Source organism: Myxine glutinosa, chromosome 12 (genome assembly GCF_964187855.1).
Source record: "Myxine glutinosa chromosome 12, kmMyxGlut1.1, whole genome shotgun sequence".
In the NCBI taxonomy this organism is placed as follows: domain Eukaryota; kingdom Metazoa; phylum Chordata; class Myxini; order Myxiniformes; family Myxinidae; genus Myxine; species Myxine glutinosa.
In genome coordinates this window covers 60,429,131-60,444,422 of record NC_136272.1, presented here as the reverse complement: position 1 = coordinate 60,444,422, position 15,292 = coordinate 60,429,131, and the positions used below count along the sequence as shown (strand labels likewise).

The 15,292-nt window shown below is 43.0% G+C and overlaps 1 protein-coding gene across 12 annotated transcripts in view; it reads left to right on the top strand.

The window, feature by feature from the left end:
• Nucleotides 1-15,292, top strand: part of LOC137437448 (E3 ubiquitin-protein ligase pellino homolog 1) — a 112,738-nt gene that overhangs the window by 50,558 nt on the left and 46,888 nt on the right. For 6 of the 12 annotated variants that reach the window (XM_068131775.2, XM_068131776.2, XM_078766847.1 and 3 more), the window contains exons 2-3: nt 4,622-4,870; nt 12,865-12,994. In XM_068131775.2, the coding sequence (XP_067987876.1) occupies nt 4,622-4,870; nt 12,865-12,994 (379 nt within the window). Of the gene's footprint in view, nt 1-4,394; nt 4,438-4,621; nt 4,871-12,864; nt 12,995-15,292 lie in introns of those variants that run through there. The other 6 variants (XM_068131779.2, XM_068131781.2, XM_068131784.2 and 3 more) reach the window with 3 other exon arrangements.

Below are 15,292 nucleotides of genomic sequence, written 5' to 3'. Positions count from 1 at the left end.
CCAGGAAACAATATCTCTCCGTTCTCAGGACCAAACTCTCTTATCTGTCTCCCTGTTCCAAATCCTGGTGGCATCTGGTCAAATCTGTTTCTGGTGTTTGTTCCCCCTCCATCCCCTCCCTCACCTCAAATGGCCACACGGCTGACTCCGCACGTGAAAAAGCTGAATGCCTCAACTCTGTGTTTGCCTCTAAATCTTGTGTCCCAAACCCATCCCTCTCTGTACCCACCGTACCCAGTCGTACCCAGCTGCTCGTGGACTCTGTGTCCTTTCCTCCTGACAAGGTGGAAAAGTTTCTGTCATCCCTCGACTCTGATTTTGCAACTGGACCTGACGGCATCAGCCCACGGGTCCTAAAATCCTGTTCTTCCGCTCTTTCACTCCCTCTCTCTGTTCTCTTCACCCTCTCCTTTGCTCAAGGTCATCTGCCATCTGCTTGGAAATCAGCCAACATCACCGCTTTGCACAAAAAAGGTGCAAAAACAGATCCTACCAACTACAGACCAATCAGCCTTCTCCCAATTATCAGCAAAGTCATGGAATCCATCATTGCTTCAGATATGAAATCTTTCCTCTTCTCCAATGGCTTGATCTCTGATCATCAATTTGGTTTCAGACCAGGTCATTCTACTCTGGACATGTTGCTTCTGCTGTCTCAACAATGGATGGAGGTCCTCAATGCCAAACAGGAAATCAGAGCTGTCTCCCTTGACATATCACGTGCCTTTGATACGATCTGGCACCCCGCTCTGCTCACCAAACTCTCCTCTTTTGGTATCCATGGAAATCTCCATGCATGGCTGGCGGACTTCCCCTCTAGTCGTAGTCAACGTGTGGCCGTGAATGGGTTTCTCTCATCTCCTCTTCCTGTTCAGGCTGGAGTTCCCCAAGGCAGTGTTCTGGGCCCTGTGCTTTTTCTGGTCTTCATCAATGATCTCTCTGACTCTCTTGAAAATCCTCTCTATCTCTTTGCTGATGACTCTACTCTCTGTCGCTCCATTCTTCATCCCTCAGATCGGCAGTCTGCAGCCTCCTCACTCTCTGCAGACCTGGACAAAATCACAGACTGGGCAAACAAGTGGAACACGTCTTTCAATCCTGACAAATCTCACACTCTTACGATGTCTCTCCGAAAAGACCGACTGGACAACCCTCCCATCCACTTTCTGAATAATCCTCTCCAAGAAGTTCTGTCACTCAAGCTTTTGGGTCTCCCTATCTGCCATGATCTTTCCTGGGAAAACCACATTTCAAATCTGGCCTCCAAAGCCAGTCGCCGACTGGGCATCCTCCGTCGTGCGAAGTCCTTCCTTGGCACACCTGAGCTCCTCACCACATACAAGGCTTTCATCTGCAGCTCAATGGAATACTGCTCTCCCCTCTGGGCTGGTGCTCCTGCCTCACACCTAGCTCGTCTTCACGCTGTTGAAACCAAAGCATTCAGAATCATTGGAATCTCCCGTGATGAAGCTAACTCCAAGGGCCTCTCACTCACTCACCGCAGGCAGGTTGGTGGTCTTTCCGTCTTCTACCGACTCCTCTCTGGCCTTGCCCCCCCAGCTCTCTCTGTGCTCTGTTCCGCAAATATTTCTACATGTCGCACAATATCTGCCTGCAACCCTCTTATGGTTAAACTGCCAAAATCAAGACTCTCTGCTCACCTTCACTCCTTCATTCCTCTGTTCTCCCACCTCTGGAACAAACTCCCTCACTCTCTTCAATCCCACTCCACCCTCCAGGTCTTTAAAACAGCTGTTCACCACCATCTCTTATCTTCCCCAATCCAAAACCTTGATCTTTTCTACCCCCGCTAATTTCACCCCAATTCCACTTTTTTGAAATACCAACTTTTGTCCTGGAAGTCCTTGGTGTCCTTGTGTTTTATACTTCTCCCACCCCCCCCCCCCTTCCCACGCCTCCTCCCCCCAAGCCCTCTCCCTCCCACACATCTCCCTGCTCTCAAATGTTGTGTTTGTGTGCTTCCCCTTCTCTCCCCATCTTGTCTTCCGCTCCCTCTTTTTATATATTTTGTTTGTTTGGTTGATTTGTTTGTGAAGTAAATGTTAGCTCTTTCATGAGCCTCCATTCAGTATTTAAAAAAAAAAGAAAAAAAAAGAGCAATATAGTCGGTCACATTTATTCCCTTCCAGTAATCTTTAAAATCAACATGAACATCTGGATTAAAATATATTTAATACCGATCTTCATGGAGTAAAACAATTTAAAATAGGTATATTTTGTCCTCTTTTTAAACAAATTCATCTGCCGCCTGATGGTGCACCGCCATTTCACAGTGAGTGGTACAAGTACCTCAGAGGTGTGGCTCTGAGTGAAACTGAGTGCAACACAATTAACCTTTTTAAAGTCCATGAAATAATTTAAATTGATAAATTAACTTAAACATTATCCGTCACTGGGGACGGGTACTTTAGCTTGCTTTTTCTGTCACTGGGGACGAGTACTTTAGCTTGCGATTATTTAGCTTAGCGAGGCGAGGTCAAGCCCATTTATATGTGATACGTGAAACACCCTGCAACCCGTGCCTACAGAAAACAGACTTTTGTAACAGCGACTGCATTGTCCATCCATTCATCATGTAACTTTGTTAATGCATTTTCCATGGGTAGATGCTGTACTCCTATGTTGAAGGTTTTGTGTCAGTTGCTCACGCGGTTGCAGAGAAAACAAATTTAAAAGTGAACTAGAAAGCATCTGAAAATGCAAAGCCTGTCCGCATCCGTTTGTATTCAGACGTCTTCTTCCGTATGCTCAAATAACAAAAAGTTTAAAAAATACAACATGAAAATTGATGATTTTATGCAACTTTGACCTTTTGATCTAAAAAACAAAACAAAAAAACAATCGACTCATTTTTTGATTAATGAACCAATTCAGTAACCCAATATGTAAATTCTTTACATTTCACGTCGATCGGATGAAAATGGATGATTTTATGCAACTTTGACCTTTTGATCTAAAAAACAAAACAAAAAAACAATCGACTCATTTTTTGATTAATCAACCAATTCAGTAACCCAATATGTAAATTCTTTACATTTCACGTCGATCGGATGAAAATTGATGATTTTATGTGATGCTGACCTTTGACCTTTTGCCCAAATTATTAATTTGCCTTCTTTGTATTATAATAAAGCTTTGGTAAAAATTTGATCACAAAACTAAAATGGTAAAAAAGCTACGGCCCGGACAGACACACAGACACACATACACACAGACACACAAAACCCTTTATTCTGCTGCACAGGTGACAGGCTAATACAGGTGGAAAAGTAAGGGCGGAAGAAAAACAAAAGTGAGGTCTTCGGCCGGCGTTCCACAACATGCTCAAGGATGGTTGTGGATGCCTATTCCTAGTAATTACTTGTGTAAGCATTAATATATATATTGTTTTCTCCAGGCCGTAAAACTTGTACCTGCATCGCAAGCAGGTCAAATAAATAAAATGTGAGTGAATATTTTTAATAAGTGCAAGAACACATGTAGACAATGGACAAGTCGATATGTATGGGAATATCATGGGTCATGGGGTTCTTTTGCGAATACTACGACTACGACTACTAATACTGCTACTACTACGACTACGACAATGACTACTACTATTGCAACACAGCAGAAATGAACGTTTTAATGAAACCCTTTGGTCTAAGATGATCATCAGCACAAGGCTCCGAACATGTCACCAAGCACCTTCACCCTTTGCCCTACTTTATTTATTTATTTATCATCACGTGATGCCGAGTTTGTTGAGATGGCAGGACACCCCATCAACGTAGTGCTGACTTTGTCAGGTAACATAAACTCCGGGCCCAAGTAAGCTAAAAGAGCCCATTGTTCTTGGCCCTGCGTTAAAATTCTGGTTATCTACACGTGTTGTTCAAGTTTGAAGTTTTGTCGAGAGGTTAAAGACTGTTTCCCCCTCTGTCCTCCTGACTGTTGAGTATAATCACAACTCCTATTCACTCTCACCAACCAGCACATTGGTACATGTGGTGAATGTGCCAAACATCCCAAACCCCCTCCTACATCCCTCCACCGTGAATTTAGGGAATCTTTAATCTGGAATTGGACTGCAATGGATTGTTTTTAAGTTTAGGTTGATGTTTATTCCGACAGTGAAGAAGGAAAATATAAAGATGGGAAATGGTCTCTCCTCCTCAGAACGGGTTGTGGATAAGTCCATGGCGGCTGATAAAAGCTGTTAGTGGGCCTCGCATCGTTTGCTGCCGGAGATGTCCCTCAACCAATAGACCTTTATTCCGGTTTTACTCGATATATTTCTTTGTTTTCCTTGTTTCAGTTATGTGCTGGCAAAGCAATGAGGATACAAACACGTCAGGACATGTCTTTCGGCAGTTGTTCCTGTGAACAAAATGGCAATCCTGTGGCAACTGAGGGTTTAAAAGCAAAAACGATTATGTACGTTGGGTCCGTGCTGAATAGAGGTTATCTTGGTAACGTCGTCCATTTTCAATTTGCTCTGTGATGTGCTGAAGTTACTGAATAATGATTGAATTCATGTTTGTGCTGGAATCTTAGTTCCAAGTAGTTTTCCAGCATTTGATCGGTGTGGTTTTCTCTTTTTGTCTCTTTATCTCCTCAGTAGCACCGGCCCAGACCTGGCGGAACGCGCCAACGTTTCTCCTCCTGCGGTCGGAGGAGCGGCGGGCACAGAGGAAGCCAGGAAGGAAGATGAAGCGGAGCTTGCCTGCAATGCTGAAGATTCCATGGAAACTAAGGAGCTGAACGTCTCTATTGGAGCTGAGCATCCTGTACCTTCCATGACTTCCACGTCAATGCAACATGACAATAAACGTCTACCTTTAAAGTATGGAGAGTTGATCGTGCTTGGGTAAGCATCTTGATGGTTCATGCAGTCCTCGAGGTCGGGTCTTTAAAAACAGAAACTAGAAGTTTTCTTGACTTTTTTTGACAAAAGTCAAGATTATTGTTCAAGTCAAGAAACTCCTGCCAGTTTTCTTGACTTGAACAAATGGTGTTGGCAGGATTATGTAGCACAAGTGCTTATTGCCATTTTTTAATTTATATTTTGACCAAAAAAGCTTGAGTTAAAATAGACATAATTTCATCCTTCTTGTGTACAATCAGCAGATCTATTCCCCCTTCTCCCCTTTATAGTTGAAATTTCAGGGAAAATGGCACCAATTGTATTTCCTGTCAAACCTTTTATCTAGAGCGAGTTTGAACCTTTCCAAATGACCATTCACCTTATCCTCAGATATCCTGCGCTGTTGCTATTAGCGAATTCCTGGCATCGTGAAAACGGTCGCTGAACAATGTATCGGCTTCTTGCACACTTCTTGTGGCGGGGAAGGAAAGGCGAAAGGGCTTGGGGGAAGTAAGTGATTGAAATTCATCTCCTGCTTTCATGACCTCCAGGGTGTTTGTCAGTTGCGTGACGATGAAACACCATGGTGGAAGTTTAAGCTAAGGTCGCCATCGGAGCGAGCATCGAGTGAATTTCAGGATCCAATTTAGTTACCAGATTTCAGCAGCAGAAATGGGATTTCAATGTTTCCATGCTGCTGTGAAATAGTGTTTTGTCCCTTTGGAGGCCTGTGACCTTTGGCTGATAGTCAGGGATCCACAGGCTCAAAAGCTCAATAAAATGGGTTGGACCTGACATGGCATGCTATACTTTTTGTTTGTGTTCTTTCTATTAATTTGGACATTAAGGTCCGCTGAATGAGAGGTCTGCTCTGCCGGAAACCTTGCGAAAAAAAATTGTGGCCATTTTTGTATATGCAGCCTTTATTTTTTGACCAAAAAATGTGAAAGATGTTTTTTTCCTTAAAATCTTCAGTGGGCTGTGTAGGCTGTCAATAAATGCATCCCAGATACACAGAACACATGTGTTGACAACATCAGGTTGAGAAATACACTTACAAAACCTTTCCAAATGATTTAGAATCATTTTTATGCAAAAGCACCCCCGATTTTTTTGCATTTTTTCATTATTTTCATCTTTACTTCATTAGTAATCAACTATGCCCTGAGTTTTGACATCAGCCAATGTGTCATTCTTTTCACCAAACATTATAGTCATTCCACAGTAAACATTCTGAAAATCGAACCAAAATCAATGGATCTGTGGTGATTTTATTACCCTTACGCTAAAAAAATCCTAGAGACATTCCGCATATTTAGCATCATGGTAGTTTATGTCCATTTTATTAAACATCCTGGCCAAGGAATCTTTTTTATTTTAACAGAAGCCTGTGCCCCCAAAGAAAATACTTGTAACACAAGAAATACAAAACAGCAAAATGATTTTTTTAAACAAAATGTACACAGGATGACAAGCCAACAAAACAATGATCATTACGCAGCTGAATTTGGATAGATTAGTGACCAGTATGTAGAAAAAATGAAATTAAACTTTAACTGAACAAAATAATTGAACATAACAAAATAAAAAATTACTGGCAACAACGTCTGTAATATCACATGAAATGAACATTGCACTGAACAAAATAACTTATAATGTGTAATGCACGTCACTGTCTTCGAGTGCGAGTTCAATCCTTGAACATTTGTTGGGGTCCCCGGTGCAGAGACATGCGATGACATACTTCACATTTGCTCTCGCACAGGAGCATCCTCGGGCACACATGCTTTACTTGCAGTGACAGTATTTGGTGCGTTTGAATTCTGCAGGTTTTGCCTCCTTCAGCATCATGGTTGCCACCAACTTACCATTGACAAGCTCTCTGCCAAAGTCAGTGGCAGCAGGGTAGGTTGGCTGAAACATGTGTGCTCGCTTGCATACAGCCAACTGATGCAGGGCTCGGCGAAGGTGTAACTGGAAGGCATCTTCGGTAGGTGGAAGGCAACGCATGTCTCCTTTGATGTTACCAAAGAGATGGGCTCGCAGTGCATCCAAATTACCACCGAAGTCACTCCTCTCATACAGTGACACCATGTATCGCCTAGCTGCTGTCACAACATCTTCCTGAACATCCAGGCTTTCTTCAGGGTCACCGTATCTGCACAGGGGCAGGAGGTCTGCCAGGTGATCAACGGCAGTTTTGTAGGCGTGCCTTTTTCCTCTTCTGTAGAGATAGCTCACTGTGTCACATCCAGTCAGTATGTAGGTGCTGAGGAGCATGGATGTAAGATCTGCAGCTTCAACGTCATACTTCACTGCCAGGGCTTCGGCGATTGCATGAGCAGGTAGGTAGATATCCATCTTCTTCACCCACAGCTCCTGCAGGCCATCCAGGTGTGTGATGTAGTATATGCCCATCATGATCACGTCTGTGTCAGTAGCCACCACTACAGCCTGTTTGTGGTGCAGATGTTGTACTGAGTATGCAATGTGGGCAAACATCCTGGTATCTGCCTCCTCATGCTTCTCACAGGACAATTCTGGAAGCTCAACCTGACAATCTGCTGACAACAGGACAGTGCGACCAGGATCACGGAAGATTCCACCAAGAATAAGTGTGCATCCTGCAGGAAGGTACTTCAGGTACTTTACTTGCAGTTCATGAAAGGTGCTGCTCCCAAGATGTTGGTGACGCTGGATGAATGCCATGGCATCTACTACCATTACAACAGGCTTGTCGGACGGTGGCAGTCTGTCCACTTCCCTCCATGAGCTGCGAAGGGATGTCTTGATTGCAGCCAAGTAGTCGGCCTTGTTCCCTTTACGCATGGCATAACCTTGGTCAAGGGATGGATCTTGCTCAAACAGGGAGGCTGGGCAACTTGTTCACTCATGATTGAAGACCTCCACCTTCTTGTCTTCATCCAAGTCCTGCACAAAGTACAGGTTTCGGACAACTGCACTCTCTTCCTCATAGACCTTCTTGGCTTTGAGTGCCATGGACAGTGACTTTTTTGGGTTTGCTGCAAATGTGGCAAGTTTTATTGGGGCTATTTTCTCAGTCTGTTTTTCTTGCTGCAGCCAGTGCCTCCAGTCCTTTTTCACGGGCGCTCACCAAGTCTGCAGATGCAGCTTTGTGGCCTGTTGAGGTTCATCTGCTCCTGTTCTTCATATGTGAATGGATTGATCATCTGGTTGTTGATATCTGTTATTTTCCTAACACTTTCAGCCTCCATTGTGCCTTGGCTGTTGGAGTCCTCATGGTGTTTGGTGTCATCCATATCCAGGTGTGCCATAGCCTTTGTCTGCTCTGACACTGCTGTCAGAACTGGAAGAGCTCGCAAGTATTTCTCCATGGCCGCTGGCTGCTGACTGATGCTAGTGAAGAGTTTTGTCTTGGTATCACGGTTGTAGGTTTTCTCGAGTGCCATGTCTGTCCAGACACCATTGAAACGACCTTCTGTTTGACGTACAGTGAACTGCCCATCCTTGAATTCCCTATGGATGTTCGGAGCCAGTGTAGGTAGGCTTCTCGTTGCTTCTAGGTAGTGGGGCAGGCAGGATACATACTTGCAGTGGCCAGCAGCTACAAGGTATGGTAACATCTTTTCTACTTCAGCCAGGTGTTCCTCCCACAGGTCTGCACGCTCAGCGTGGATGAACCGTTTCAGAATCACCATGCCCATGTACATTAGCCATAGCTTTGTGGTAGGTGACGTACATACTTCATCAAACTCAGCCATCAAACGTGACAGCTTTTTCAGTTGGTCGGTTGCATCAGCACATGCAGAAGATGCCTTTTCTACATCCTTTTCTGACAGGGCATCTAGGAGTAGCTGGACATTGATGGCAAGCACAGACATGCACTCCAGGTCCTTCTCTTCAATGATCAACCATCTGGCAAATGCTTCCCAGTGTAGGGCGAACATGGCTGCATGCACCATAGTGTGGGCACGCAGCATTGCGTAGTAGTCTTTCCCACTGATGATCTTGTCCAGTGGCCTGCATCAAATGCCCAATTGCTCCCAGGAAATTTTGAGCAATATGGAAGCCACCCATGCACAACATAAGTTTGGCATACTTCTGGGGGTTCTTCTTTTGCAGACCCAGAACCACTTCATAGATTGCTTGGTCGCATGTGATGACGGTGAACTCTTGGCCCTGTTTTCTTGACACATCCATGCAGTACTGAACTGACTGCTCAACCACATCTGGGTCCGTTGGCCACAATTTTTTTTTAGCAAGATGAAAATAATGAAAAAATGCAAAAAAATCGGGGGCGCTTTTGCATAAAAATGATTCTGTCATTTGGAAAGGTTTTGTAAGTGTATTTCTCAACTTGACGTTGTCAACACGTGTTCTGTGTATCTGGGCTGCATTTATTGACAGCCTACACAACCCACTGAGGATTTTAAGAAAAAAACATCTTTCACATTTTTCGGTCAAAAAATAAAGGGCGCATATACAAAAATGGCCGCAATTTTTTTTCGCAAGGTTTCCGGCAGAGCAGACCCCTCATTCAGCGGACCTTAATCTCCGAATTCATAGAAAAAACACAAACAAAAAGTATAGCATGCCATGTCAGGTTCTCAATTTTGGTGACTGGATCCCTGACTATGATGATAGTTCAGCTCTCACTACTTAGTTGGGTTCGTTTTGGTTGGGCCTTTGGTAATTATTTCCATTGCTGTTGGTTCTTGTGTTGAGCTTTTGCTTCGCCCGTAAAACGTTGAGATTTTTTCTTTCGCATCAAGTCTAATCCAAATTCTTCTTTTTCATCTACTTTTTCTATCATTAATTGAGTGTGCTGATGATGCAATACATTCTGTAGGTCAGAGAAGGAATTTGGAATATGTTGAGGGTGTTGGTGATAGTTCGTCTACTGTTCGTGAAAGACTGTGGGATATTTAACGTCCACCATCTATTGCTGGTGGATGAGACGCCCGTTTAAGGTCCATCCGAGGGACGCGATACGCATCGATACCTCGTCCTGCATGCAAGACCCCGGGATGCCAGTTTGTAACTGGGCCGGGATTGGAACCCAGGTGGGATATTTGCATGCGGATACTGTTCGTCCTGCATGCGGATACTGTTCGTGAAAGCGTATTGATGCGTATCGCATCCCTCAGATGGATGGCCTAGGCCCTAGAGGTATTGCGCACTCGCCTATAAGCAGACACCGGGATGCCAGTTTGTAACTGGGCCAGGATTGGAACCCAGGTGGGATATTTGCATGCGGATACTGTTCGTCCTGCATGCGGATACTGTTCGTGAAAGCGTATTGATGCGTATCGCATCCCTCAGATGGATGGCCTAGGCCCTAGAGGTATTGCGCACTCGCCTATAAGCAGACACCGGGATGCCAGTTTGTAACTGGGCCGGGATTGAACCGAGGCTAGACTAGTTATAGGCGAGTGCGCAATACCTCTAGGGCCTAGGCCATCCTACCATACCATTTTTTTTTTGAAGCAGTTGTATATTCTAGTGTTGGACGGTTTTGTTTTTGTTCTTTCAGTACATCTCATTTGTTTTAAATTCCAAGGCCTTCGTTTGCGTGGCTAGAGCAATGATTCTGTTTTGACAAGCATGTTGGTGTTGGCTCAGGCCTGGACACGGTTTTATGTCATCGTTTCCATTTGGTATAGTTTGAGTTCCCAAAACGAGAATCCATCCTCACGTAACTGGGTTTGTTGAGTTTTAGTAGCTTGGGTGAAGGATTGGAAATCCAGGTGTGTGACAAGTTCAAGTTACCACAATTAAAACGGTCTTGCTTAGATTAACTAATTTTGTCGGAGTCGTTTAAAGCCGCTTTGCCACCTCAGCAATTGCTTTGGGATAAACACATTCCAGTTATTTGTAAACGTGCTCGCTCGGGGATTTTGCAGCTGTTTTACATCCTGTGGGTTCCCTCCACCTTGGGCCTAAACGGCAGAAACGAACGTTGCGGAATTGGTAATCGGGGTCATCTGACTTGCGTTTGAATCTGTTTGCTTCTTCCTCAGTCGTGTAAACTAGTTTTCTAAAGTGTTTTCCAATGGGGTCCTCCCCGCACATGACTGTTCCATCCACTTGAATTCGACTCCTGCATTTCTAAAAGTTGCACAACTAAAATTGATATCTGAGGTTTGTAAAGTCTATTTTGATTTTTCTGGTGCATTGTTGACTCCCTCGCTCCCCCCACACACGTCACAATCGCTCATGATACGAGTAATTTGACATGTTCCAAAACCCCCAATCAAAAATGTGCAAAAATGTGCCTGGTTGAAAGAAAATAAATAAACACATGCCACGTTTGCTTTTTCTAATGACAAACCAGAAGTCCTTCTCTTTCTACTCCTCCTCTTCCTTCTCCTCTTCTTTCTCCTCTTCCTTCTCCTCCTCATCCTCTTTCTTCTTCTCTTCCTCTTTCTCCTTCTCCTCCTCATCCTCCTCCATTCTCCTTCACTATTCCTCTTCCTTCTACTCCTCATCCTCTTCTTCTCCTCTTCCTTCTCCTCCTCATCCTCTTTCTTCTTCTCTTCCTCTTTCTCCTTCTCCTCCTCATCCTCCTCCATTCTCCTTCACTATTCCTCTTCCTTCAACTCCTCATCCTCTGCTTCTCCTCTTCCTTCTCCTCCTCATTCTCTTTCTTCTTCTCTTCCTCTTTCTCTTCCTTCTCCTCCTCATCCTCCTCCATTCTCCTCCTCCCCTTTGCACCACTTGGCTCAGGGGGCCCACCGTGCTGCTGATGCTTAGGGCGAATCCCCTGTGGGTTCGTCAAGATATTTGTAATTTGCTAAGGGTGCCGGCGATCACTCGCCTGCTCATCATGAAGTATGCCGGGAGATCTTTAACATCCAGCTACTAATACCGCTGGTAGCCAGGTGGCCCAGTTTAAGCTCCGTCCGAGGATCCTGATCCTGACCTGACCGTCACACATTGATGAACCATCCTGACTGCCAGTTGGGAGGAAGCCAGTTTATAGCTAGGCCAAGTTTCTAACCCAGACCAGACAGCTCGGAGGTGAGTATACGTCACGACTATCCTATGGCCCCTACTTGGCACCACATGTGGCAGTCGCTTTTATGAACCAATAAGGTAATTTCACAGTTGTACGTCCTCACACATGATTATCAGCTTGCACAATAGGGCAAAATGGAGAAGATCGTCATGGGACCGCAAGGCTAACCCCGCTCTTGCAGGGAAAATGGCCTTAAAATGCATGTTTGTTGTACAAGTCCTCCAAGCCAAGGCATGTCTTGTCTCCTATTGGACTAATTTATTGAAAGTGGTCCCTGATACGGTTGTTCTGTTTGAGCTCTTGGGTTTTGTGCAAAGTGGACTACAAATATATCGAGAGGATCACCAGTACCGGTAACTGGATTCCATTCCTGAAACCAAAAACGGATGTGAAGTGTTTACTTTGAATGTAAATCGGACAGACAGACGCCCTTGTGCTACCGAACGGAGGTACAAATGTTAAATATGAATGCACCTGCATTTCTCACTGCAAGCGACACATTTGTATCCTTCAAAACTATCCGTTTGGTGTAAAACGTCGTTCCCTTTTCACATGGTGTGGCCTTCCATTGTTTAGGAGAGGCTCATGATGTGTGTAATCCCATAAACCATATGCTTGTCCACCATCCACGAATGTCCTTGTAATTCATGTAAAAATACTATAACGTTTGTCCTGCATGTGATTTATGTGCAAGCTCCTCCATGAGCCTCACATCGATGTAAGTTACTATGTTTTACCTTCAGTGAGTTTATCACTTTATAGCAAGAAGCTCATTCAAGTTTATCTGAATCTTTGGATGAGCTATCTGTAGTCCGATGGTGAGCGGGTGATCGCAAACATTTTGGATCCATGAATTTTGTGCTCTTCAGTATGTTGTACAGGTAATGTATGTTGTGCATTACCCAGAAATCAATTCCTTGTGTTTGACCAGTGGCCTTGAGCACTTTGATACCTTTTCTCCCCTTCCTTGTCTTTCCCTCGGGTTTCTGACTTTCAGATACAACGGCTCGCTAACAAATGGAGATAAAGGTCGACGGCGCAGCCGGTTTGCTCTTTTCCAGAGACCGAAAGCAAATAGTGTTTCCCCCAGCACGGTGCATTTTGGTAACACACCTCAGGCAGCCATGGTATGTGTGCATTTGGACTTTGGTTTTTTTTTTTTTGGTTACACCACACCTGTTACTTTTTAATGTTTAGAATTAATAAATAAATCTTCTTTTTATTTTCACTCCCCTCTACCATTTTGGAAAACAGAACTACGTTTCTGAAAGATCCATTTAACATGTGTTTTAAGAATTTAAGGGACCATCTATGTATTACATATGCAAAATGGTGTTGTTGTTTTTTGTAATTTTTTTTACCTTCCCACTCTCCCTGCTTCTTTCCTCTGCACCTCTTACAAATACTTCCCTCTTCTTTACCCCATCTCTCTGAGGGTTTATTCATCCTTGTAACTCGGTAGTTTTGATGCATCTTGAGAATGCAAATACGTTTGGTAACCTGGAAATTTATTGGTAGTTAAGCCAACATATCATTTGTGAGACTCACTTATTGTAAGTAATTTCGAATAATTACAAAAATAACAAGTACAGATACATTTGAAGTACACCACCCCCATGCCAAATAAATAAATAACATCCTCTATCGCGGCAATACCGCCATGCAGCACGGAGGGAGAGGTGTACAATAATTGATTGATGAATTGCATAATTAAAATCAATAAACGGTGATAATAAAATATTTTCTTAATCAATTGGCTAAGAGCATAACTAAACCACTAGTACTTCATCCAATGCTGTAACTTTTTGAAAATTAATTAAATAAGTCATTAATCGAAAGAAAAAAAAAGATTAATTGATTAATAAATAAATAATTAATCGATTAATTGATTAATCAAAAATATCCTTTATGGCCACATCACTTGGTTACTGTCGTGTCCAAATATCAGCTTCCTAGCTCAAAACGTGCCTGAGATATTGCCCAGATGAGAAAGAAAATCAATAAATCATTAATATTGAAAATAAATAATAATCATAAAATAATTAAATAATTAATCAATTGCCAAACAGAATACCTAAACCACCACCATTTCATTCAAATCTGTAACTTAAAAAAAAAATTAATTAAGTCATTAATAGAATAATGAAATAATTAATCGATTAATTGTTTAATCAAAAATATCCTTTACGGCCGAATCACTTGGTCATTGCCATGTCCAAATATCAGCTTCCTCGCTCAAAAGGTGCCTGAGATAATGCCCAGAAGAGAAAGGAAATAAACAAGTCCTTAATTAATCGCTAATAATTAAGTAACTAATCAATTAATCAAAAAACAAAAAAATACAGTTTTTGTCAAAGGACGTGCTCACTATTGTGCCGAAATTTCAGCTTCCTGGCTCAAAGGATGGCTGAGATATCACCCAGACAAACAAACAAACAAGAAAACAAGAAAAACAAACAAACAAGAAACCAGAGTGAAAACTGAGTACTCCCTTTCGGCGTGCGTCATTGCAGCGCCTGGAGATGGCATAGGAAAGGAGCGGTGTACAATAACAAAATCAATAGGGTACATAAGGCTTGGTACCCTAATAATACGCGTTGATATTCTACAATGTCCGCTAATTTCTCAGGCACGGGCTCCATAAACAATTTCAACCTGTTTGTTCGTTATATACAGGGTGTTCTCACCTGGCACAAAGTGGTATGAATCTTTGGCACCAGGGCTGTGTCGTGGCCTATAAAAAGCCATGTGTTGGCTTGCTTCAAATAGCTGCACATTCCTCCCACACTGTTACCACTTTCAATCACGTCTTGCTTTTCCCACCCACTCGCACTCTGCTCAGCATGTGGTCTATAATAACAATAATAATAATCATAATAATAATAATAATAATAATAATAACATACATATTTACATCTTTACAGGAGACTAAGTTTGAATTGCAGGATGCACAATGCCACCACATTTTGTTATAGGAAATGTTTGTTGTACAAAAAAGTAAATGAATCCTGATGGAGACTTGTCCTGGATGCATGCAATTCAGCTTCAGCAAATTTGAACTTGTGAAGGCCATTTCCCCCATCACGTTTGTATCTCATCCATATGAAACATTCACTTGATGCACCTCACGTTAACTTCTTATCCATTGCGTTGGAGTCGAATGACATTTTGTACAAAGCTGACCAAGGATTACAAACCTTGTACTTTTGGCCTATCAGCTGCTTTGATACCGATGGCCATACTACGAGTAATAAAAACGTTTTTATTAATGGAAAGAGATGTAGGGATGTTACTCCAACAAGTATGTAAACAAGGTAGGGATGATCACAAATGATCATGTGAAACCATCACTACATCCTTCTTTGAATAATCGTTATCCCTAGAAAGGACAGTTATAGCGAACACACACACACACACACACACAC